At 42.3% G+C, this 25,347-nt stretch overlaps 1 protein-coding gene and 1 pseudogene across 2 annotated transcripts; both read left to right on the top strand.

The window, feature by feature from the left end:
- Window positions 1–1,266: 1,266 nt before the first annotated feature.
- LOC120022427 lies at window positions 1,267–5,433 on the top strand (annotated as a pseudogene).
- A 73-nt stretch (window positions 5,434–5,506) lies between these two features.
- LOC120022432 (histone H3-like centromeric protein A) lies at window positions 5,507–16,189 on the top strand. Of its 2 annotated transcripts, XM_038966324.1 has the most exons (5): window positions 5,510–5,618; window positions 8,810–8,942; window positions 10,670–10,800; window positions 11,279–11,353; window positions 15,502–16,177. In XM_038966324.1, the coding sequence occupies exons 2-5, from the start codon at window positions 8,819–8,821 to the stop codon at window positions 15,628–15,630; spliced, it is 459 nt and encodes a 152-aa protein (XP_038822252.1). In that variant the 5' UTR covers window positions 5,510–5,618; window positions 8,810–8,818; the 3' UTR covers window positions 15,631–16,177. The 2 variants fall into 2 exon arrangements, with proteins under 2 accessions (XP_038822253.1, XP_038822252.1); XM_038966325.1 differs by lacking the exon at window positions 11,279–11,353 and having other exon boundaries at window positions 5,507–5,618; window positions 15,502–16,189.
- The last annotated feature ends 9,158 nt before the right edge of the window (window positions 16,190–25,347 follow it).

The raw sequence follows: 25,347 nt of genomic DNA, 5'->3' as shown, positions 1-25,347 counted from the left end.
CACCAATTGGTGATTTCGGCTAAGCGTACCCCACTAGAGCCTTGTGGTCAGCGGCGGTGGAGTGTCCGTACCAGGCTGTGATGCAACCGACAGTATGCTCTCGATGGTGCTCCTGTGGAACACTGGGCCCTCTGGGATAGGCCGAATTTCAACTTTCTACGATTGTGTTGCTGTCATGTCGTCATGGTGTCTGTGGTTTGACCGTTTTGACTCCTGAGATGTGGATGCCGAGAAACTGAAGTTTTCCGTCTCCACTGGCCCCATTGATGAGGATGGGGCGTGCCCAGCCTGATTCCTCCTGAAGTCCACAATCGGCTTTTTGTTTTGCTAATGTTGAGGAAGGTTGTTTACCTGGCACCATGCCGTCAGTGCCTACCTCTCTGTAGGCTCTCACATTGCTGGTAATCAGGCCTACTGTTGTAGGCCTGATTACGCAGTCGTGGGTATACAGGAGGGGACTGAGGATGCACCCTTGTGGGGTCCCCCGGTGTTGAAGATCCGTGTGAAGGTTGTTGCCTACCTTCACCACCTGGGGGTGGTCCATCAGGAAGTCCAGGACAGTTGTATAGGGAGGAGTTCAGGCCTGTGAGTGTAGTGGACACTATGGTACTAAAGACTGAGCTGTAGTTGAACAGTATCCTCACAAATGCTTTCCTTTTGTCCAGGTGGGTGAGGGCAGTGCAATGGCGGTTGCGTCGTCCGTGGATCTGTCGGGGCGGTAGGTGTACTGGAGGTAATGTGGTCTTTAGCTAGCCTTTTGACGCAAAGGCAGCCCAATTCAGATGTTTTTATTAATTGGTCATTGGTCACGTGGGCAGCCGGTTTGGGTTCCGTGCCCTTGGCAACGCAGACGCTCGTTGGCGCGCCGCGAGCAGTGTGGGTAGATCTCAAAATGTATTAAACGCTGGCTTCGGTGTAGTCAGCTGTTATACGGAACTCAAACCGGCTGCGAGCTTGCACCATCGTGCATACATTTATTTTGTCCCCCCACACCAAACGTGATCACGACACGCAGGTTAAAATATCAAAACAAACTCTGAACCAATTACATTAATTTGGGGACAGGTCAAAAAGCATTAAACATGTATGGCAATTTAGCTAACTAGCTGTCTTGTTTGCTACCATTTTCACGTTAATGGAGTAGGGACGTCAAAACCTGGACCGTGAAGTCCGAATTGGGACGCCCAATGATCCCATACCTATCAGCCAAACAGCCATTGAGAATCCATTTCGTTCTGTTTTGACATGATGGGATACAGTTTCAGATTGGATTTTTGCAGCAAGTTAGAATTTACGCAGCAGGTTAGCAGGATTAAGTTTAGGAAAAGGCTTAGCTAAAATTTTAAAAATAAAACTACTTTTGAAGTTAATTTGACAAAAGCTGTAACCCTTCTAGCCATGACAATGTTGTTCTCCCTGTCCTATACTGTATTTGGATTAATCTGAGGCTGTTTTAAAATTGAAAGTGAAAGTTCACCCCAGGAAACGCTGACACGTCCAACCGAGACAGTTTACCGTGACAGCGTTTAACAAAGTAAAAGGAGTTGAAAAGTAAAGTGCAGTAGACGCTCTCCTTTCACCTGAGGGTTCTCGAGTTGTGGATTCGTTCGCCCATCTTGATTGAAGATGCTCCATAATTCTCGACCTCCCCAACCTCAAAGCGCTGGTTTTTCCTTTGAGAACACTCGCAGGTGAGTTCCTTTCTTAGTGGTCCATAAGGTAATTTGAGAAACATTTACTGCAATAATTTTTTTTATTATGTATTGTGACAGTTCTTGGTGGATGTCAGGGGTTCGAGTCAAGACCATAACAATTCGCGCACAATTAAAGGGCAACTCCACTTTTAAACCTAATTTTCAGCACAATACCAATGTCAACCAGAGGCTTTTGGGAGGAACTATACGAGGACTGGCTGATTGTAATGCTATAATGGTATTAAACATATGGCAACCACATGTTTGACTCGGTCCATTTTTTTCTATTCCACCAAATACAATGGGCCCACCCTCCTATAGTCCAAAGGAGGCTGGTGGGAGTAGCTAACATATGTGAAAAGGGCACATTTTCTATGTTTTGTAGAAAAAATATATAAAGTTCTACCAGATGACGACAAGTTAAAATATTTTCAAACACTGAGATTCACGGAAGTGGAAACCAAGAAAATACCTTCCCTTGTTGCAGGTTTTGAAAATCACTTTACTTTTAATCCTACACTGCGATTAAACAATTTTAAAACCTTTCTTTTTAACTACAGATCATAGAAACCCACTGTTTATACAAGCATTTCACTACACCCGCAATAACATCTGCTAAATATGTGTGACGAATAACAATTTTTTTTGTAGACCGGTTTGGTGCTGGAGGTTGAGAAGTGGCAGAATTGTCTTTTAATTTTCTGAATTTTATTCAATTTGTCTGCTTGTGTAAAATTGTGAACCTGCAGAAAAATAATTAACAATATCGCAGTTTAAAACAGGATAATTACTGTAGGCCTACATTGTTACCATGTAAATAGTTTTAGCAGAGACAGCAGAGGAAGATTTCCTGAATAATTTCTGGTTTTAGTAGGCTTAGGTTTATAGCCCGACACTTTATCGGGCCCCCCAAAAAACTTTTTTTTTTTTAAAGTAACGCAAAATAACCAGGCTATATACAGGGGGTACCGAGTCAATGTGCGGTGGTTAACAGGTTAGTTGAGGTAATTGAGCCAATATGTACATGTAGGTAGGGGTAAAGTGACTATGCATAGATAAAACCGCAAGTAGCAGCGTAAAATAAAAAGGGGGTGGGTGCAAATAGTACTGTTAGCCATTTGATTAACTGTTCGGCATTCTTATGGCTTGGGGGCAGAAGCTGTTAAAGAGCCTTTTGGACCTAGACTTGGCGCTAAAATACCGCTTGCTGTGCGGTAGCAGAGAAGTCTGAGTAGGGTGGCTGGAGTCTTTGACAATTTTTAGGGCCTTCCTCTGACACCGCCTTGTATAGAGGTCCTGGGTGGCAGGAAGCTTGGACCCAGTGATCGGCCGGGCTCTGCTTAGGCCAACACAAAGCCAGCTTCTCTAAATATACCCAACATTGCATAATAACAAGTTCTCACTGCAGGAATGCTGTGTTGGAGGGGAATTTGTCAGAGCTTGGTTACAGTTCTCCTAAGGCAAGGAAGACTGGAACCACCATCGCTGGCATAGTATTCAAGGTGAGAATCAGTCATTACACATTTTCCGTTTACTGTGATGTAGTGGTCTCAGGATTGAGCTCAGCACAAAGTATGATTATAGTTTGCGTTTCCTCCCTCCACAGGATGGGGTGATACTTGGAGCTGACACAAGAGCCACTGATGACATGGTGGTAGCTGACAAGAATTGCATGAAGATCCACTACATTGCACCCAACATCTAGTAAGTGCCACAAAGAATACACCTTGTACAGTATAATAGTGTAGCTTGTTTAACCCATATGTAGTTGAGCATCAGCCCCTGTACAATGGTATGCACAGACTGGGGCTTTCGTTGAAGTCTATTTGAACCACCATGTTTCACCCACTAATCTCAATTTTTTATTGTAGCTGTTGTGGAGCAGGTGTGGCTGCAGATGCAGAAGTCACCACTCAGATGATGTCATCCAATGTGGAGCTGCACTCACTAAGCACAGGACGCCCTCCCCTTGTTGTCACGGTTACCCGACAACTGAAACAGATGCTCTTCAGGTGAGAGCATGAATGAGTTTGTGACGATGGGAAAATAAGACATCTACAGTGGCCATTCTCATAACATTGTTTGAATGCTGACAATCTAGTTACTTTCCAGGCCATAATAGAAAACTGCCACAATAGTGCCTTCATCAATATCAAATCCCTCATTTGATTACAATTTTATCACAAACATTATGATGCTATTACATTGTAGCTCTCCACCTGAATTGTGGCATCTGCAATGCTTCCATTCCAGGTACCAGGGACATATTGGCGCCTCTGATTGTTGGAGGTGTGGATGTGACTGGCGCTCACCTCTACAGTGTCTACCCACACGGCTCCTATGACAAACTACCATTCCTTACTATGGGTATTGATCTCACTTTTTATCTAGTCAATGCTTGACTTTGTCAGCGATGGAGACTTTTTTTTCACCATGTCCTTGTGTTTCAGTCCAGCATAATCAGATAGATGCCTGTATTTGTCTTTGGTAATCATTTGCCATCAAATACTTCATCTGGGCCGTGGGAAGAGCTTCTAATGGTAAGTTGTATTGAATATTGAAACATTAGATAAAGGTAACAGTACTGCTGTTGTATTTGCAGGTTCAGGAGCAGGTGCAGCTATTTCTATCTTTGAAGACAGATACAGACCAAACATGGAGGTGAGATGCAGTTATTTACCATTGAACAGTTCATTTCATACAATCTATTGCTCACCTGTCTTATCTGTCTATCTTGCTCAGCTAGATGAGGCTAAAAAGCTGGTGCGGGATGCCATTGCGGCTGGGATTTTCTGTGACTTGGGCTCTGGCAGTAATGTGGACCTGTGTGTCATCACTCAGGCAGGGGTTCAGTACCTTAGGGGCTATGACCAACCTGCCCAGAAGGGGAAAAAGTGAGCCATACAAGTTTCTACTGGGCTACAACCAACACAATTGTGTGATTATTACTTGATTATTCATAATGTGAATTACAATATACTGTAAATCTTTTCTCTTTGCCCATTTCCAGAGAAGGACAGTACAAGTACAAGCCTGGCACCACTGCAGTTTTAACAAAGACGGTCACACCCCTGCCTCTGAACGTCGTTGATGAATCAATTCAGCTTATGGACACTCAGTAAAATGTATGCTGCTGCAGGCATTATCAAACCCACATGAATTCCAAAACTCATTAGTAAAAATACTTACTACCAAAATACAATTAATGCATTTAGATGTTTTTATTAAACCTATTAGCACAGGGCTGCCCAACCTTCCTGGAGACCTACAGTCCTGTGGGTTTTCCGTCCAACCCTAATTTAGCACACCTGATTCTACCAATTAGCTGCTCAACAAGACCTTAACTAGCTGAATCAGATATGCTGAATTAGGGTTGGACTGAACCTACAGGACAGTAGATCTCCAGGAAGAGGGTTGGGCAGCCCTGTTTCTACCAGAACATGCATGCAATAGTACAACAGTCACTATGATAACCCCACACCTGAATCTGTTAATTTTGTCTGTATAATTGTTCTTACTATTACAAGCTATTTTGTTATATTACTAGAGGATGACATACTACTATATGCTGTTACTAGTGTGTAACAAATATTTTTATAACCAACCATGCTTCACATTTATACGTCCGGTGAAATATCTGGCTCATTGCTGTATCTGTGACCATACGATAATGTCATGTTAAATCACATACTCGAGCTGACTGACTTGTCCAATAAACAAGCAGCTTAATTTTCTCTAACACCACCCATTGGAGTAACGGTAAACAAGGCGTTTCCATACGCCTATCGATACATCTCATTGGCTCTGCGAGGAGACCGATACCAAACAGCGTCGTTTGAATTTCGGGCACGTTGGTTCAGGGAGAGGTTTAGTCTTTGGTGCATTGTTGACAAAAAGCTCTTCACATAAAATTTGTATCGGCTGGTAAGTGTGGAATTTCGACACGTTCAAAAGTAATGCTAGCTCTGTATGGTTTGCTTAGTTAGCGGTGGCATGCTTGCTCAATGTAGATGAAAAGCTCTATGAATAACTAGTTACGTAACGTTAGCTTTCTTACCTCCCTAAAATGAACGTGCCAGTTGCCGTTTTTTAATTCTTGATTTACAATTCTCTGGGTTCAACCCGATGCTAGCTAGATAACTAGTTAATGTAAGTCGTTTGTGGCGAGTTAGCTAACTATCTGCTTGTTACCTTTTGAGTAAATGCGGTTTTTCATTGTTTCCAGTTTGGCCCTGGTTGAGTTCAGAGGCATCTTCAGGACGGTGCAACGTTACAGAACGTTCAGATACTTAACGTTAAGTGATAATGCCCAAAGGTTATTTTGATGAAGGCACTCATACTTCCATGAGAAAGTCAATTCGCTGATCGTTCCTTCTATCGGTTTGGTTTTTAGAGACGTAAGCCATTCGTTAAGTCTTTTTGTTCTGTATCTATGGACGTGACCCAGTAGTTCGTTCAAAATGTTCCATACTGGCTGGCAACGTTCGTATCCCTTGCATGCTAGCTAGTCTACAACTACGGCTAACTTAGTCATGTCAAACATTGCAGCCAGAATAACAGCAAAGTAGCTGCGTTTGTTTAAGCTGTTTTCTAGCGACATTTATTTGGATAGGTCCATAAGAATGAGCTGATGATGCGCGATTTCGCCTGGCATAGAAAATGCGCTATCTTGACAGGTCACTGTTCTGAGGAGCTAGCCAACAACACAGCTACTACAATCACTTCAAACTGGAAATACAGACATCTAGCTGCCTTTAGTTTTAACTGTTTTCTGTAGACATTTCTTTGTATATATCCTTAATAATTATAACAGCTGTTCATGATTTCGACTGGCTAAGAAACGCTGCCTCTGCCTCGTCCCAACTCTTTCATTAGTGACAACTGTAGATGGAATTTCAATATTGAAACAGTTTTGCAAATGTCGGAGAGACTGACAGCAAGGTTTATAAAACATCTGCTGTTAAATTTAACAGCAGATGTTTTATAAACCTTGCTGTCAGTCTGCTAGTCTAACAGAAATGGGAGATAATGTCTAGATGCTTTTTATAGTGGAGATCAAGTTTATAAATTGCCTGGCTGGGCTGTTGAGACAGTGGATTTTGCAGTGAGATGGAACAGATTAAATAGGCATTTAAATGTCAGCTTTAGATGGTGGTAACTTGTGGAACAGACACTGGCTGGAATGCGGTTTTAACCAATCAGCATCCAGGACACGACCCATCCGTTGTATGTTTTCTGTATAACAGATTGCTTATCTTCAGAACGTTCAGATGTAGTGAAGAACGTTGCACCTATCAGAACACTCCCTTGAACGTGACCCCACGATGTCATGCCTGAGCCCAACATGACACAGCCAGAGTTACCAGACCATGGTAGATGCTAAGTGGGACCCTTGAGACAATCCTTCTCTAAACCCTACCTAACCTTGGGCCCGCGTGTCACTGAGGGGGTTTGATGAATCTGGCCCGGGGTACACCGGGCTATGGCCCGTCACGTCACCGGCGAAAGCGGGGAGGGAGGAGCGCCCTTATTAAATATAAAAGTAATCTGCGTTGCTCGTTAATGTCAACAAGGCTCCATGGTGCATCGTCCTGAAACATATATCTCTTTTCCATAAATGTTTTAATAAAAAAATAAAAGTTGGGAAGGCAGATAAATCGTTTCTCAGCAATCACTTTTGCATGTGAGTAAAGAATCCTACTACAATAATTCAGTGTTTGTCATGGTGACCCGAAGTAGCCATGGCAGAGAGCTCTGTAAATATGGTACATGTTTTGTGTTTTTTTACTGCATCTTTGTTTTTGATAACTTGTTTTGGCTTGGCTAGCTAATATAGTGTGATTTTAATGATGCAGCAACACCAGATCAACAGCATCAGCTTTTTGGCCAACTGCCCTGGTTCTTAGAGGGAAGTGGACAGCGGTGTGAGGCGATGCAGAGGATCGCCTCGTAGGGGGCTTTTCCAGACTACTGCTGAGGAGTAGTGGTTATACTGCCGCTTTTACAGTCGCTGAAGCATCACCCAGGTGGGTCCTACATTTCAGTAGTGGACGATCCAGCTTGCCTACGGAGAAGGAGCTGTGAACATCAAAGACGACGACGTGCCCGATGAAGAGCTCCGTGGCCTGTTTGTCAGATGTTTCTACCTACCTCCCTGGCTGCTCCATCTATGCTCCATCCGCTCAAGATACTACTTTTCTGAACTGCCTATCATCTAATGCTGTTGAAGACCATCACCCAAGAACGGACACATGTTGTTTTTTAAGAGACTTTGAGATTCAACTTTTTTTTCTCCTTTATTTAACTACGCAAGTCAGTTAAGAACAAATTCTTATTTACAATGATGGCCTAGGAACAGTGGGTTAACTGCCTTGTTCAGGGGCAGAACGACAGATTTTTACCTCGTCAGCTCAGGGATTCGATCTAGCAACCTTTCAGTGACTGGCCCAACGCTCTAACCACTAGGCTACCTGCCACCCCTTTTGTACTGAAAAGCGCTATATAAAATGTATTATTACACATGCGTAATTATGTCACTTTTGTTTTGAACCGAATTCGCTGTCGGACAGAGGAGCACCTGGCTCACTCATGGTAGGCAGCCCGGTTCCAAATCGAATACGATACTCTTTCAGCCGGTGTAAAACACGCCTACCAGTAAGCTCGGTCGAGCTTAATTGAACCCCCTCACTCATTCCATGGAGGGCTGAGTGTCTGCGGGTTTTCACTCATCCCTTGTACTTGATTAATCAATTAAGTTAATTAATTAGTTCGGAACTACCTTCACCTGGTTGTCTAGGGTTTAATTGGACACAATTTTGAAAGGGGAATAAGAAAAACGAGTAGATACTCAGGACCTCTGTGGAATGAGTTTGACACCTCTGTCATTTTTTCAGTATGCATTTTGAGTCCAACCCGTTCTATTCTTCTTTTCCAATATACACCATATGGCTAAAAGAGGGTCGTGTGTGTGTGTGATGACATGCAAGATTAATGACTAAGACCATGCAAACCTATATGGTCAATACTGGAGCAAGTCACAACGCATTTACTTTTCTCTATCTCCTCTTCACTATCATGCAACCGTTTGGGTTCATTGACGCTGTTTTGTGAACTAGTATTGGAGGATGCCTCGTCGTGATCCTGACAGTTCTGCAAGCCGGCGCAAGGGTGCAGTACCCAAGCGTCGGCCTCCAGCCTCGACCGCGACTGCTTCAACATCAAAGGCACCACGGCTGAGCGGACCATCAGGTGAGGAGAATAGGGAGAAGGGAGAAGGGGGAATGTGGGTTGGACTCATGGCTTCTCAATGCTTACACTGAAGCAAACTGTTTTTGTTTAGCTATGGACAGTGCATTGGGAAAGTATTCAGACCTTGACTTTTTCCACAATTTTTTACTTTACAGCCTTATTCTAAAATGATTTTTTTATTTTATTGTCAATCTACACACAATACCCGGTAATGACAAAGCAAAAAACAGGTTTTTAGAAATTTTAGCAAATGTATAAAATTATTTAAAAAACGGAAATAATACATTTACACAAGTATTCACCCTTTACTCAGCACTTTGTTGAATCACCTTTGGCAGCGATTACAGCCTCGGTCTTCTTGGGTATGACGCTACAAGCTTGGCACACCAGTATTTGGGGAGTTTCCTATTCTTCTCTGCAGATCCTCTCAAGCTCTGTCAGGTTGGATGCGGAGCGTCGCTACGCAGCTATGTTCAGGTCTCTCCAGAGATGTTCAAGTCTGGGCTCTGGCTGGGCCACTCAAGGACATTCAGAGACTTGTCCCGAAGCCACTCCTGCGTTGATTTGACTGTGTGCTTAGGGTTGTTGCCCTGTTGGAAGGTGAACCTACTCCCTATTCGGGGGTCCTGAGCGCTCTGGTGCAGGTTTTCATCAAGGATCTCTCTGTACTTTGCTCCGTTCATCTTTCCCTCGATCCAGACTAGTCTCCCAGTCCCTGCCACTGAAAAACATCCCCACAGCATGATGCTGCCACCACCATGCTTCACCGTAGGGATGGTGCCAGGTTTCCTCCAGACGTGACACTTGGCATTCCCGTCAAAGAGTTCAATTTTGGTTTCATCAGACCAGAGTATCTTGTTTCTCATGGTCTGAGAGTCCTTTAGGTGCCTTTAGGCAAACTCCAGCGGGCTGTCATGTGCCTTTTACTGAGGAGTGACTTCCGTCTGGCCATTCTACCATAAAGGCATGATTGGTGGAGTGCTGCAGACATTGTTGTACTTCTGCAAGGTTCTCCCATCTCCACAGGAACTCTGGAGCTTGTGTCATAGTGACCATCGGGTTCTTGGTCACCTCCATGACCAAGGCCCTTCTCCCCCGATTGCTCAGTTTGGACGGACAGCGTTAGGAAGAGTCTTGGTTGTTCCAAACTTCTTCCATTTAAGAATGTTGGACCTTCAATTGCTGCAGAAATGTTTTGGTACCCTTTCTCAGATCTGTGCCTCGACACAATCCTGTCTCGGAACTCTACACACAATTCCTTCGAGCTCATGGCTTGGTTTTTGCTCTGACATGCACTGTCAACTGTGGGGCCTTTATATAGACAGGTGTGTACCTTTCCAAATCATGTCCAATCAATTGAATATACCACAGGTGGATTCCAATCAAGTTGTAGAAACATCTCAAGGATGATCAAAGGAAACCGGATGCACCTGAGCTCAATTTCAAGTCTCATAGCAAAGGGTCTGAATATTTATGTAAATAAGGTATTTCTGTTTTTTATTTTTAATACATTTGCATGTATTAAAAAAACAGGTTTTGCTTTGACATTATGGGTATTGTGTGTAGATTGAGGATAAAAAAAGGCTGTGACATAACAAAATGTGGGAAAGGGGAAGGGGTCTGAATGCTTCATGAATGCACTGTATGTGACCACTAGTTGAAAGTGTTCCAATGAAGAAATATAAGGTTCTGTTCTCATTGTGTAAAGATGATCTGGGTCCCTCTAGCCTCTGCAGGTCCAGCTCCCTCCCCGCGAAAAAAGAGAAGGTTTCGCCCTGGCACCCGAGCTCTGATGGAAATTCGCAAGTACCAGAAGAGCACTGACTTGCTTTTGCGCAAGGGACCGTTTGCACGCCTGGTACGATACCCCTGGTTCTGTCCTTTCTTGTCTGGTAGAGGTTGGTTAGCACATGGCTCCTGCGAACCGATTTTATAACCACCATTTTGTCTATAGTCACCTTACATTCCTAGATGGATTCTGCCACTGTCTGACAATACATTACTTGTTGGTAATGCATAGTTAGCCCTGTGAACTTTACCCTTTTTTTGGTTGCAAAATCAACAGTTCCCCGCATATTATCCGAGAGCTTGCATATTTGACCAATCACCATACTATTACCGCATACAACAGTCAAATCATCGCAATATTATCTCACACAACTGACCAATCACCGCACTACAATAAGGGGGTTTGCAATTTGGACCAATTAAGTCACATGTCACCAAACATTCCCTTGTCAGTGCATTTTCTTGACAAGTTGGACAAAATCATTGCAAAATGACAGAATTGGCGCAGCAGTGAATTGCAAGGTTGTTTACTCAGGTTGTCTACGCAGGTTCGAGAAGTGTGCCATACTTATAGCAGGGACTTCATGAGATGGCAGGTGAACGCTCTTCTGGCCTTGCAGGAGGTATGTTGGTTCCCACTTCTGTGCTTATTTGAATAACTGTTATATCAATTCTCGACCAGGGGTCTCCAACATTTTCTAGCATGTGAGCTACTTTATAAAAATGAAACAAGTGTCGTGTCTTTGGCTATGCCGGATTAAGTGATATGACATGCTATTCTATAAAATCGTTTCTCCGTAATTAATATTACCTGATTGAGCTAATCATGTAAATGTAATTAACTAGAGAGTCGGGGCACCACGAAATAATATTTATAGAGCTGTTATCTTCCGAATAAACTCTTAAAGACCTAGTAATATTTTACATCAATAGCAGTCAATATTAATCGTCACCTTATTTCAGTCTCATCTGAAAGTTGTAAATGCTTGGTTATCTTCACGAACCCTGGCTAACAAGTTGAATCAGCAATACAAAATTGGGTTTAATTATTTATTTACTAAATACCTAACTAATCACACAGAATGAATCATACCTTGATTACAAATTACGTCATAAAGGAAAACGTCCCTAGCGAGCGGAACAGATATGACAGCTAGTTACACAAGGGGCTGGGTTTGAGTGAAAGAGCGGGAAGACTGAGGAACAAAGGGCGAAGCTGTGCTATCGTAAATACAGTATCTTATGCATTCTAAATTACCGCCCATTTGGAAAAGGAAAATGCAATAAATATTTACTCTGAGCTGCACTTCGGTAGGTTGGTGGTAGATTGGAGGCTGTGTTGCCCAACCGAGTCCTTTGTCCTTTGAAGAATGTCTCTGGTGGTCAATTGGATACGTTGTAGTAACGTCGTTGTGTGGTATACGGGATACTCTGTCTGTTCTAGCCCTCGTTTGCAGCTGCTGTTGCTAACTCAACGGCTAGGAGGGATCACTTCTGTTGTGAATAAGAGTTCAAAGTTCATACCATTCGCAACCAAAGCTCACGCTGATGTTGGCTTAGTTCTGTAGTTGACATGTTAGTCCTTTTAACGTATGGACCGTCGTCCTCACATCCTCAGAACAGATAGTTACATTTTCGTCAAGGGCTTATATAGTGGAGGGAGAAAAGGGGTGTGTTTCATAATTTACAACCTATGTCTCTTCACGTGGGCGGGCCACTGAGTCGGGCCTAATTCACTCATGAAAACCCAATTCTCACATTTTAGAAGCTAAAATCACATTTCATCCCATCACGAATAATTTCATATTCAAACATTTAAATTGAACAACAATTCCATGTGAGTCCGATAACTACAATGTGCAGACTTTCCACTGTAGAGTTTGTCATCCTATAATTGATGAGAATGTCCCAGATGACAACCGAACTGACATAATATACATTTATGTATACACACAAGTACCACCGCATATGTTCAATTGGTCAGATTACCAGAATATAGTACATTTCCCCCCGATCTTCTGATGTTCCCAGAATCTCTGTTAACCAAGGGGTTTTCTAATGTCACATCAGTAGGGTAGAGAGAGGAAAAAGGGGGGAAGAGGTATTTATGACTGTCATAAACCTACCCCCAGGCCAACATCATGACACAAGCTACACATTTTTCTAAAGCTTTCGAACAAGCACATTCTTCTCTCCCCTGCCACTCTTCCCTGAGTGTACAAGAGAAAATAGTGCGTTATGTTTCCTGTCAATATACTGTTTTCAAAAAATAATGGTTAAATAAAACTCTCAAGTGGGGCACTAAAATCGGATGAATTTTCTGTTTTAATTTGACTGTTTTTAGATTTATTTTTAAATTGATGTTCTGAGTCAATGTTTAAATCACATCAGAAAACATTTTTTTGTTGTTGGTATGAATTGATTTGTGTGTAATTTCCCTTTAATTGCACATCTGGCCCTTTTTAAATGCGCATCTAGTGTGCCGGTCTAGTGGTGTTTCTGTACTGCTGCTGTCTATTTCATGGCAAAGTTTGCAAATAACAAATAAATGATATAATTTCTCATTATATACTTCTGCCAGGTAAGCCTACTTTGCAGTTAACATTCAATTGAGAAGGTTTCTGGAAAAGTATTTCTGTCAACCCACAAGACAGTTATCACATCAAGTGGCAGTGGCTACACATGGAGTGATAAACAAACCCCCGCACCACACCGGGGGGAAAAAGGGGCAATATTGCTGGAAATTAATTGGCATATATTGTGTTTAAGTTTGGCTTTTTAAGCCAATAGTGGCTAACGGTGGGATAATGTTGCGTTGGTTAAATAATACAGTCGTATGAAAAAGTTTGGACACCCCTGACAATTTCCATGATTTCCATTTATAAATAATTGGGTGTTTTGGATCAGCAATTTCATTTTGATCTATCAAATAACTGATGGACACAGTAATATTTCAGTAGTGAAATTAGGTTTATTGGATTAACAGAATGTGCAATATGCATCAAAACAAAATTAGACGGGTGCATAAATTTGGGCACCCCAATAGAAAAATCACATCAATATTTAGTAGAGCCTCCTTTTGCTAAAATAACAGCCTCTAGAAGCTTCCCATAGCCTCTAATGAGTTTCTGGATGAAGGTATTTTTGACCATTCCTCCTTACAAAACATCTCCAGTTCAGTTAGGTTTGATGGTTGCCGAGCATGGACAGCCCGCTTCAAATCATCCCACAGATTCTCAATGATATTCAGGTCTGGGGACTGGGATAGCCATTCCAGAACATTGTACTTGTTCCTCTGCATAAATGCCCGGGTAGATTTTGAGCAGAGTTTTGGGCCGTTGTCTTGTTGAAATATCCAGCGCCGGCGTAAATTCAACTTTGTGACTGATTCTTCAACATTATTCCCAAGAAATCTGCTGATATTGAGTGGAATCCATGCGACCCTCAACTTTAACAAGATTCCCAGTACCGGCACTGGCCACACAGCCCCACAGCATGATGGAACCCCCACCAAATTTTACTGTGGGTAGCAAGTGTTTTTCTTGGAACGCTGTGTTCTTTTGCCGCCATGCATAACGCCCCTTGTTATGACCAAATAACTCAATCTTTGTTTCATCAGTCCACAGCACCTTATTCCAAAATGAAGCTGGCTTGTCCAAATGTGCGTTTGCATACCTCAAGCGACTCTGTTTGTGGCGTGTGTGCAGAAAAGGCTTCTTCCGCATCACTCTCCCATACAGCTTCTCCTTGTGCAAAGTGCGCTGAATTGTTGAACGATGCACAGTGACACCATCTGCAGCAAGATGATGTTGTAGGTCTTTGGAGGTGGTCTGTGGGCTGTTTTTGACCGTTCTCACCATCCTTCGCCTTTGCCTCTCCGATATTTTACTTGGCCTGCCACTTCTGGCCTTAACAAGAACTATGCCTGTGGTCTTCCATTTCCTCACTATGTTCCTCACAGTGGACAGACATCTTAAATCTCTGCGATAGCTTTTTGTAGCCTTCCTCTAAACCATAATGTTGAACAATCTTTGTTTTCAGGTCATTTGAGAGTTGTTTTGAGGCCCCCATGTTGCCACTCTTCAGAGGAGAGTCAAAGAGAACAACAACTTGCAATTGGCCACCTTAAATACCTTTTCTCATGATTGGATGCACTTGTTTATGAAGTTCAAGGCTTAATGAGCTCACCAAACCAATTGTGTGTTCCAATTATTCAGTGCTAAGTAGTTACAGGTATTCAAATCAACAAAATGACAAGGGTGCCCACATTTTTGCATAGCCTATTTTTCACATCTGATTTAATTTCATACAACTTAATATTGCTACACTAAAAATCTTTGTCTGGACAATACCCCAGTACTCAGCTTTTATTAGAAAATTAATGGCATGCCACTGTGATCATTTTCTGTGACGACAGAGTAAATTATGATGCAGCCTCAGAGGGGTGCCCAAACCTTTTCATACGACTGTAGCTGGGAGTTTGCGGTGTCTGATACTTGTGAGATTTGTTTTGACCGTTTGTGGTGGAACACGTGAAAATTGCAGCTACTGGTAGCTCGCGATCGACATGTTGGAGACCCCTGCTCTAAACCCTTCTTACAGTTTAAAATGATTAACAACATCATAGTACACATTATTATTATTATTATTTGTATTTTTTTTACATATCGGCAATAAAAAAATCCCCTCTGCTTTTTTTGTATCTCTATTAATGGTGTTGTCAATATGAACGTTTGCTGGTCATTGTTTGACACCATTATTTCTCTTCCAGGCTGCAGAGGCTTTCCTCGTTTTACTGTTTTCCGACGCCTACTTGTGTACCATACACGCCAAGCGTGTAACGCTGTTCCCCCGTGACATTCAGCTTGCCCGGCGAATTCGAGGAGTGGATGATCTCTGAGAATGCTCAGATGAGCAGTTTGGCTTGGGATGAGGTCTGTTGTAGCCTCTTTTTTTTTTTTTTTTAACTCAAGCTCAGCCAAGGTGACCTTGGATCATGGACCATGGGGTGTTGAGGACCTAACAATGCTATGTTTTGATGCAAAGCATTAGTGGACCTAATTTGCCCCAAACATACATGCATCATGTTCATGCCAGTTATAACCTCAGTATATTCTATAACAAAATGCTAACTCAGGCAAAGACTGTTGACCAATGTTTTGCATTTAGAAACACATATATTTTTTTGTACATTGTGAAGGAAAAACACTGTGTTGGGTATACTGCTTTAGTTCATGTGTGTTTTGGGCCTCGTGGTACCTAAGCCAAGTTAGTATACTGGTCAAATCTGTAAATATTAGATTTTTTGTAAATAATTTTTTGATAAATTGTTTTCATGTTGGATTTAAATAAATGTTTTTATTCGGTACAAAAACAATTAGAAATGGCTCACATTTGTATACCTCTGTTTCATATGTGCAGGGATAAAATCATAGAATTACATGTAGTGGACTATTATAATGAAGGGTTATTGTAGCACTACAGATCCATTCCTTAGAACCTGGACATTAGTTTCTTTCATGTTAACCTGTTATTTGTCATGCCCAATTTTAACATGTCTCTGTGGCGTTGGTGTGCATGTGGTTTCTGTTAATTCGAAATGACACAACGACAAGGTTCCAGTTTAACAAAGTTTACTCAACTATATGAACACACTACAAGGTAGCCATTACACTCCAGGCTAGGTCCAACAACCAACAGCCTTCCAGCGCATGCGCACTCTTGACTGAGTGATAGCCCCGTAATAACAGAAATATAGGGATACTTAAAACATGAACTTAACAATCTCCCCCTTTTCTTTAAAGACAAATAAAACATCAACAACATAATTAAAGGTCCAAGTATTATTCAAGATCCCCATTACAAATGGGTTGTGTTACAGGCTGCCACTTTCCATTACTGAGAGCCTGTAGGAGCGAGAGCCTGTAGGAGCACAAGACCGGATGCTCCCTTTTTAGTCAGACAGTCAGCAAGCTGTTCCTTTGTGGTCGACCACAGAATCCGCTGGATTCTCTGTGCTTGAATAAGTTCCTTGATGCTGCTAATCTCAAAGTCTTTTCTCTGTGACAGACTTGGTTGACTTCACAGCATCAACTAATGAGTAGTTGTCAGTGACACAAACTACAGGTAGGAAGTGCCGTTTTGTCCCACCAGTGATAACCTAGCGAAGCATCACTGAAGACAACTAGTTTCAAAGAGTCATCTTTTCCAACATGCTGAAACTTTAACGTCACTTGTTGTGATTCCAGTTTACGAACAACTTTGTTTGCCTCATGAATGGTTTGTACAGTGGCGTGTTTTGTGTTAGATGCCAAGTTGCAACCATCAAACCAGGTCTACTCTGTCTCGCAGCCCATAAAATTTGTCCCATCTTTGACCTCAATTGACCAGCTTCAATTCCACAGAGGGGAATTCCTTTGTACGGCTCTTGAAGAATCCATGTGGATAGGTTGAAGATTCTTGATATAGCTCTCCTGTTGCATCAGTATTTTTCCATCAACTGTAATAAACTCTATGCCAACATAACAAAAATGATCATGCTCCTCACGGCCAACCTAGAAAACAGCTTTGAGGTGTGGAATCACAGTTGAAGCAAAGGTCTGTGAGCCACCCCAGATAAAGTCATCAACATGACAGGCAAGTACTCCAGTCACATTGCAGTCTTGATCAAGCCAATAGAAGACTGCAGGATCCACTTGTGACATTTTTCCACCTGTATTCAGCATTGTTGCCTTGACTTTGTTGTACCAGTAGAGTGATCCATCTGCCAGTCCATACACACACTTTTTTAGTTTCCACAGTGTTCCTTCACTTTTAGCTTCGGGCGGAGGTCGGATGTGAATGTCCCTTGACAGCTCTGTTCCCTGCAAAAATCCAGATTTGATGTCTATGGAATTAAGTTTCCATTTTTTCTGGCAGATCACTGACATCAGCAATCTGAGTGACTCTGAGGCCCATGTCGGTGAGTCTTTTGGGAGTTCTTTAGCAGCCAGCTCCTCAAAAACTCTAGCCACTAGACGTGCTTTGGGCACTATTCCAGTTAAGGATTCTTTAAGGGTACACACCCACCTTGTTGAGACGCACTTTTGGCCAATGTCTTTGACTTCCTCAAACACTCCATTTTTCCTCCAATTACTGAGCTCATCTAGCTTAGCTGAGTCAAATGACACGTCCTTTGTTTCAAGTACATCATCATTTTGAATGTCATTCTGTTTTTCTCGATTTTCCATTGGTTCAATTCTGATATTATCTACAAGTGGCAGGTCAGCTGACCCTGTTGTACCAGAAAGTGTAGCTGGTTCAGAGTACTGCAAGTTGTACCAGTTCTTGTGTTTTGCTTTTCCTGCTCGTCCAATGACGGTTGCTGTATGTGGAATACCACTTTCTCTGTCCGTGTATTTAACAGGTTGTCCAGTTTTCAGATTGGAACAACCATGTTCTCTTAACACATGTGGCTGTTGAATGTTTTCCTCATTTGAACGCTCAACAGTATTACCTGTGGCATGGTTGAAGGTCTCTGCTCCATTTCCTATGTCAGTTTCGGTGTCCATATCATTGGATGCGACATCTGGTAGGTTTGTGTCTGTTACTGTGTCCTTTTTGTCATTTTCATTAGGAGACTGATTCTCAGCAACAGCCCCTCTATCTTGTTGATCATTTACTTTCCGCAATCTTGAGTGATGCACCCTGACAATCATGCCTCCGTGCCTCACAAATATCACCACACCATCTTGACCAATGACTACTCCCGGTCCTTTCCACTCTTGACAGTCAACTCGTTTGTAGTACACTTTGTCTCCAGACTCGTACTTCTCATCATCATTATTCCCTGAACTGCTGAGTAACTTTTGAAGTCTGTTAACTGTATCATGTCCAAACTGTTTGTAAAGCTTTAACAATACTTTGTGTTTTTCTTTAGTGCTCATGTTCTCTGTGACTGTCAGAATCTTCATGTGCTCTGTGTCAGTCAGAATCTCATTTTTGCATGGACACTGTGTGATGTCTTTGTCTAAAATGTTTACACAATAGTGGCCTGAGGTAGTAAGTTCAAGAGTCACTGGTTGTTTAAACATCACTGCCTTGTCATTTTTTATGTCTAGTACAGCCTCTGCCTTCTTGAGGGAAGCTTTGCTTAATAGTAAGGGGATATCTGTAGGGACCACCTCTGTTTCAATGTGACACTTAGTCTGACCAATTTTTGCTGGTATCTTAACTCTCTTGGTAGAATGGACAATTCTCCCGTCTCCAAATTTGAAAGCTCTGTTGCTTGGTGTGTCAATCATATTTTGTACTTCCTTCATATTTAGTTCACTGACATAGCTATCAAGCCATTTTGCACCACACACTGTCCGTGTACATGCAGTATCAATCACAGCAGATCCTAAGGATTCAACTATAAAAATCTCAGTATCAGAAGCAGATTCATTTGAAAACAGTGTAATGTTACACTGCTCTATCTCTGTGTTTACATTTTCCTCTGTTAGTTTAACTTGTTCATTTTTATGAGGACAGTCTTTAACCCAATGGTAAGTGCTTTGACAAATAGCACATTTCGATCTCCTTCCATATGTGTCCAGTGGATTTGTGCCGGGAAATGGCGCCCTCTTCTGGTTATCTTGAGAACGTGACTTTTTGGCGCCTTTTCTGTGCTGCTCGGTGTAATATGCTGCGTCACTCACTTGCATTCCATCTGTTATTGGCGCGACAGACGTCTTTTCACCAAATATTCTTTTTAGTGCCGACTTCATAGATGCAAAAGTCAGCACAGTACAAGCAGTCAACGCCAACTGTTTCTCCCTACCATCTAGACAAGCAGTGTCTAGCAACTTGAACCCTAACACTGCATCTGGGAGAACCATGTCGTACTTGCGCATTCTATTGTACCTCTGTTCGAAATCAATGATGTAGTCCGCCATTGCAACCGAAATATCTCTCGTAACACTGTCAAAGTTTGAATATGCCTCGTAGGCACGGTCTTTCTCTTCTTTAAGAAATACAGAATCCAGTGCTGTGATCAAAGTTCCCATACCGTCATCCTTGTTCAAATCCTCAACGGATATCTCCAGTGCTGTATCTCTCGCTCTTCCCTCGAGCGATAATACCACCGCAAGTGCTTGCTTTTTCGCGTCCAGATTAGTAACGCGTGTCCAGATTCCCAGTTCATTTTTCCAACTTTCGTACGACCTCTTCTCGTCGAAGCGAGGTGGCACGTTGTAGTTAGAAGCCATCGTCTGCTACCAATGTTAATTCGAAATGACACAACGACAAGGTTCCAGTTTAACAAAGTTTACTCAACTATATGAACACACTACAAGGTAGCCATTACACTCCAGGCTAGGTCCAACAACCAACAGCCTTCCAGCGCATGCGCACTCTTGACTGAGTGATAGCCCCGTAATAACAGAAATACAGGGATACTTAAAACATGAACTTAACAGTTTCATCCACCGCCTTTTGTCCTTTTGTCTTCATCTGATGGTGTGGTGTTGCCAGATGCCCCTTTTGGCTCCCCTTTTTTAATTGGTCCCTTGGGACAGCCTGATCTACAAGCTTTCCCAGCAGGCAGCCAATCAGATCTTCTCACACCTGCCTGGAACAGCTTCAGATGGTCCTGTTTACAGGTGTGCTAGGGCATCACTTGTGACTGCGAAACACACCGGACAACATTTAGAGAGTTAGATGTTTAAACGGCGCAGCAGTTGAACGACTACAGACAAGTGGGAACACTGTTTTTGCGTAGCATCCCTTTAATGGCGAGGATTTCTTTGAGTCAAAGAGTAGGTGTTCATGTATTCACATGGACAGAGAATAGTACTGTTTATTCAAGTGCCATAATGTACATTTAATGTCGTTTTAAAGAGGATATTATTCATGGTTCCAAAATAAGTGCATTCTTTCGGGCCATCAAGACATCAGGTAAGACAATTTTATGCTCTTGAGTCTAGTCAAGCCAATTCATTGAATAGCAATGGTAAGAGCAATACATTCTTATTCCATGTTGTTTACTTGCATGTATTGTAAATGTTTGTTAAAGGTGCATTTTAGGATTGGAGATGGAAGTATCCACTGCAAGGATAGTGTTAGAAATAAACTTAATGAAGTTGTGTAATGAATAAACAAGAACTCTTTAAATGTCTTATTGTTATTTGATGTGATCCACATCCCTCTTTTCCCCCTCTGCCACAAGGGCAATCATGGTGTCACCAGAGCAGCACCCTGGAGGGCTTATTGTATGGCAGCCTCCATGGTGACAAGGGGGAGGGGTCTGTGAACCAAGGGAGCAGCCGGTCAGGAGAGGAGAATTCCATAGCCAGTGTAAGCCCCAGCTAGCCGGAACCAATTATGTTTGTCTGTAGCCTGGCCCCAGACGTTTCTGACGGCCAATAGTCAAAGGAGTTGGCTGAAACCCATACACTCCTGTAGAACGGGACTATATAATAGCATATGCCCCAGGTTTGTGAGCGATCAAATATTTTTTATTAACATTCCTAAACAGACATTGTATCTGAATTAAACAAATTTGGGAATTGGATTAATTCTTGACCAAATATGATTACATTTTGATTGTAAAAAAAAAAATACTATCTAGTGGTGTGAGAACAGCCTCAATGCTGACCCAGGGGCCCTACACGCCATGTGTTTTCTATGGGTTTTTATGAATAGACTTTGATTTGCAAGCTTCGCATAAAGAGAAGCTCTGCTCCTTTTTTGCACTGCTCCAGTAGTGAGTGTCTGACTACATCATAATTAACATGCATGTGCGCATGACAACAGGAAATGTGTGTCTCTTTTTATAGTGGCCTCCAAATGGCCTGAAATGTCTCTTCATGGCCCTGTTGAATTACCAATGTTAATCATTGATCTGACATGAGTCAGCTTATCATGTCAAATCTGTGATTACCTCAAGTAAGAGAGGAGGGAGGGATGCCTTTGTAAAGTATTAGAACGGAGTCCTTGAACCCAGGAATTACCTTTCTATTCTTGCTTTGCAGTCTCCAGCTACAGGCATAGCAGAGGAGCCACTGGTGTGTGCCAGCTGCGGGGGGGTGTGTTTGCAACCGCTTTGTCCTATTGGCTGCCGGGCGGGCATGGCACGCGGCGTGTCTCCGCTGTAGCCAATGCCAGTGTGAGCTCAAGACGCACCTCACTCTCTACTGCCGTGACGGCAGCATCTACTGCCAGCAGGACTACTGCAGGTGACTCAACAGTCTTCACCCACTTTACACACCTCTGCTCTGGTTGATTTGAATCTCCCTCTACCTAATGTACTTATCTGCACCAGACTACCCATTTGGTTGTTTTGGTCCCATCTTCATTTTCTTGTGCTGTACTACTCTGTAGGCTACTGGCAATCTTCTATTTGTACACTTTTCTCTTCCGTCGAAGGTGATTTCCTTAAGTGGATGTTAATGTTGTAAAAGACCTGCTCTGGCCTCGTATTGTTCAAGAATAATGAGCGCTAACTGATCGTATTTCTCTACCTGGCCAGGTTATTCAGTGTGGGACGATGTGCCGGCTGCTCCCAGCCAATGCCGTCGTCAGCAATGGTCATGAGGTCTGGTGATCTGACCTTTCACCCCGAATGCTTTTCCTGTCAGCTTTTCCTGTCAGCGGCAGCACATACACAGTTTATTAGGTACACAATCCTGTTTCTGAAAATGGTTCACTCCTACAGACAGTGAGTCATGTGGCCGTGGCTTGCTATATAAAGCATGCAGACAGGCATCAAGGCATTCGGTTACTGTTCAAATGAACTTCAGAATGGGCAAAACGAGTGAACTAAGCGACTTTGAGCGCAGTATAATCGTTGGTGCCAGGCGCACCTGTTCCAGTATCGTCGACATGGCCGACCTCCTGGGCTTTTCATGCACAACGGTGTCTAGGGTTTACCGAGAAAGGTGCAAGAAACATCCAGTCAGCGGCAGTCCTGTGGGCGGGCGACAAACAGGCAAATGACAGCGCGGTATAACAATGGTGTGTGTGGAACTGTGGGCACGCGATCAACAACACTGGACAATTGAGGAGTGGGAAAAAATTGCCTGGTCTGACGAATCCAAGTTCCTGTTGTGGCGTAAACGGCATGAGTCCATGGCCCCATCCTGCCTGGTGTCAACGATACAGGCTGGTGGCAGTGGTGTAATGGTGTGGGAAATGTTTTCCTGGCAAACGTTAGGTACCTTGATACCAATTGAGCAACGTTTGAACGCCACACCTTGTAGAATCCATGCCCCGAAGAATTCGGGGTTTTCTGGAGGCAGAGGGGGGTTTGACCTGGTACTAAATCAAATGTTAATTGTCACATGCTTCATAAACAACAGTTGTAGACTAACAGTGAAATGCTTACTTACGGGCCCTTCCCAACAATGCAAAATACAATAAATTATAATAGAAGAAATAACATGAGGAATAAATACACAATGAGCAATGATAGCTTGGCTATATATCAATCAAATGTTTCATGAGCTGAAATACAAAATCCCAGAAATGTTCTATACGCACAAAAAGCTTATTTCTCTCAAATGCTGTGCACAAATTTTTTACATCCCTGTTAGTGAACATTTCTCAGTTACCAAGATAATCCATCCACCTGACAGGTGTGGCATATCAAGAAGCTGATTAAACACCATGATCATTACACAGGTGCACCTTGTACTGGGGACAATAAAAGGCCATTTTAAAATATGCAGTTTTGTCACACAACACAATACCACAGATGCCTCAAGATTTGAGGGAGTGTGCAATTGGCATGCTGACTGCAGGAATTTCCACCAGAGTTGTTCCCAGATAATGTTAAGTTAATTTCTCTACCATAAGCCACCTGCAAAGTCGTCTAAGAGAATTTCGCAGTAGTCCAACCAGCCTTACAACTGCGACCATGTGTAACCTCGCCAGCCTAGGACCTCCACTTTATTTACTCGTTGTCTAAAAGCATTTTTCAACAGATCAGATAACTGATAGGAGTTTACTTCAGCTAAATCTGAGAAGTCGTACCTTACTAGACTGCTTTTAACAGACCAGGAGCCGGATTCACAAAACCTTGTTCAGAATACATTTCTTAACTGGCATTTTTAACCTAACTATAGACTTAAGAAGAAAGTTAAGCGAAGTTGCTATTCCTCAATAAAGTTATTGGAAATGTTCTTAAGGTTTTTCCTAAGTTTCTTCCTAAGAAAAAAGTTAAGAATAAATGCGATTCTCGAAAATAATGCTTTTAGGATTTCTTCTTGGAAATGTACTTAACTTTAGGGCAGCTAACCCCTTGTCTTGAGACGAATGGGTACTTTTGTAATCATTAATGTTTTCTTGCGCCACACAAACAGTTGGCTTGCGGATATTTAAATACAGCAAGAATACAATTTAAACACGCATTATCTAGCTAGCTAGTAATTAACAATATATTACAATATTCTAGAAGTGTTAAATAGCTAGCGCTATCTTGTCAATTTGCAAAGAAGAACTTGGTTAACTTAGCTAAAGTTTACGTCGTTAGCTTTGTTGGCTATAATATCTTTACACGTTAGCTAGCAACCGTAGCTAATTAACTTACCGGTCGCGCAGTCCCTCTACCACCATCTCTATGATGGACGACATCTTCTCCTCCAGCTGGTCCACATGAATGGTTTCTCAGCTCCCTTCTTCTTAGCAGCCGACTTGATGTCGGAACACTTATTTTTTACGGTGTCACTGTCCCTTGCCATACCCCCGATGGCAGAGACCGACTCGGCCACTCTCGCACATCCTCTCTTTTTGGTCTCTGCAGTGAACCTGCAGATATCAAGTCTCCCCAACAGCAACCTTTTCCTGGCTGCTATTTCCTCCACCATCACTTCAAGCTCTTGTTTACTCGAGTTTTTATTGAGCTTTCCTTGTTTATTCATTTTTTGTTTTTATGTACAGTAACTAACGTTAGTCTGATGGCTATGTGTGAAAATTTGTTTTTTTTGTTTGTGTGTAAAGGGTTTGCGAGCCAATTAAAATATTTTTATTCTCGAGACATAAAACAAAAAAATAAATGTAATAAAATTGAAATATCAACACTTTATTATAGTAGGCCAAATCCTATCATCCCTGTCACATAGGCTTATTTATTGGTTTCAAGCACATCACTAATGTCAATGCCACATAAGATATTTACGAAGTTCCTAAGAAAACGACGAATTCCTAAGAACATTTTGACGAATTGCATTTACGAACTATCTTATGAACTTCTTTTCTTTTTCTTAAGCAGCTTAAGTTTTTTGGTAAGTAATGTTTCGTGAATCCGGCCCAGGTTTAGTTCAGATCATACTGCAATCCTCTTAGACATGCTCCGGAACTTTGGCAATTAGTATTTTTTTTATACCTCCTTTGGGCTGGATGTTTCAATGTGTAGTTCATGCATGATATATGAGCAGAATTTGTATTTATTTTTTAATTTACCCTTATTTTACCAGGTAAGTTGACTGAGAACACATTCTCATTTACAGCAACGACCTGGGGAACAGTTAAAGGGGATGAATGAGCCAATTGTAAGCTGGGGATGATTAGATGACTGTGATGGTATGAGGTCCAGATTGGGAATTTAGCCAGGACACTGGGGTTAACACCCCTACTCTTACAATAAGTGCCATAGGATCTT

This window comes from Salvelinus namaycush, chromosome 27 (assembly GCF_016432855.1).
Source record: "Salvelinus namaycush isolate Seneca chromosome 27, SaNama_1.0, whole genome shotgun sequence".
Taxonomy (NCBI): domain Eukaryota; kingdom Metazoa; phylum Chordata; class Actinopteri; order Salmoniformes; family Salmonidae; genus Salvelinus; species Salvelinus namaycush.
The sequence above is the reverse complement of the archived record's forward strand: the minus strand, read 5'-3'. Positions and strand labels throughout refer to the sequence as shown.

Coding starts and splice junctions, on each gene's coding strand:
- LOC120022432 (XM_038966324.1), top strand. CDS start 8,819: ATGCCTCGTCGTGATCCTGACAGTTCTGCAAGCCGGCGCAAGGGTGCA. Junction 10,801..11,278: donor AGGGACCGTTTGCACGCCTG/GTACGATACCCC, acceptor TTGTCTACGCAG/GTTCGAGAAGTGTGCCATAC. Junction 11,354..15,501: donor CTCTTCTGGCCTTGCAGGAG/GTATGTTGGTTC, acceptor TTTCTCTTCCAG/GCTGCAGAGGCTTTCCTCGT.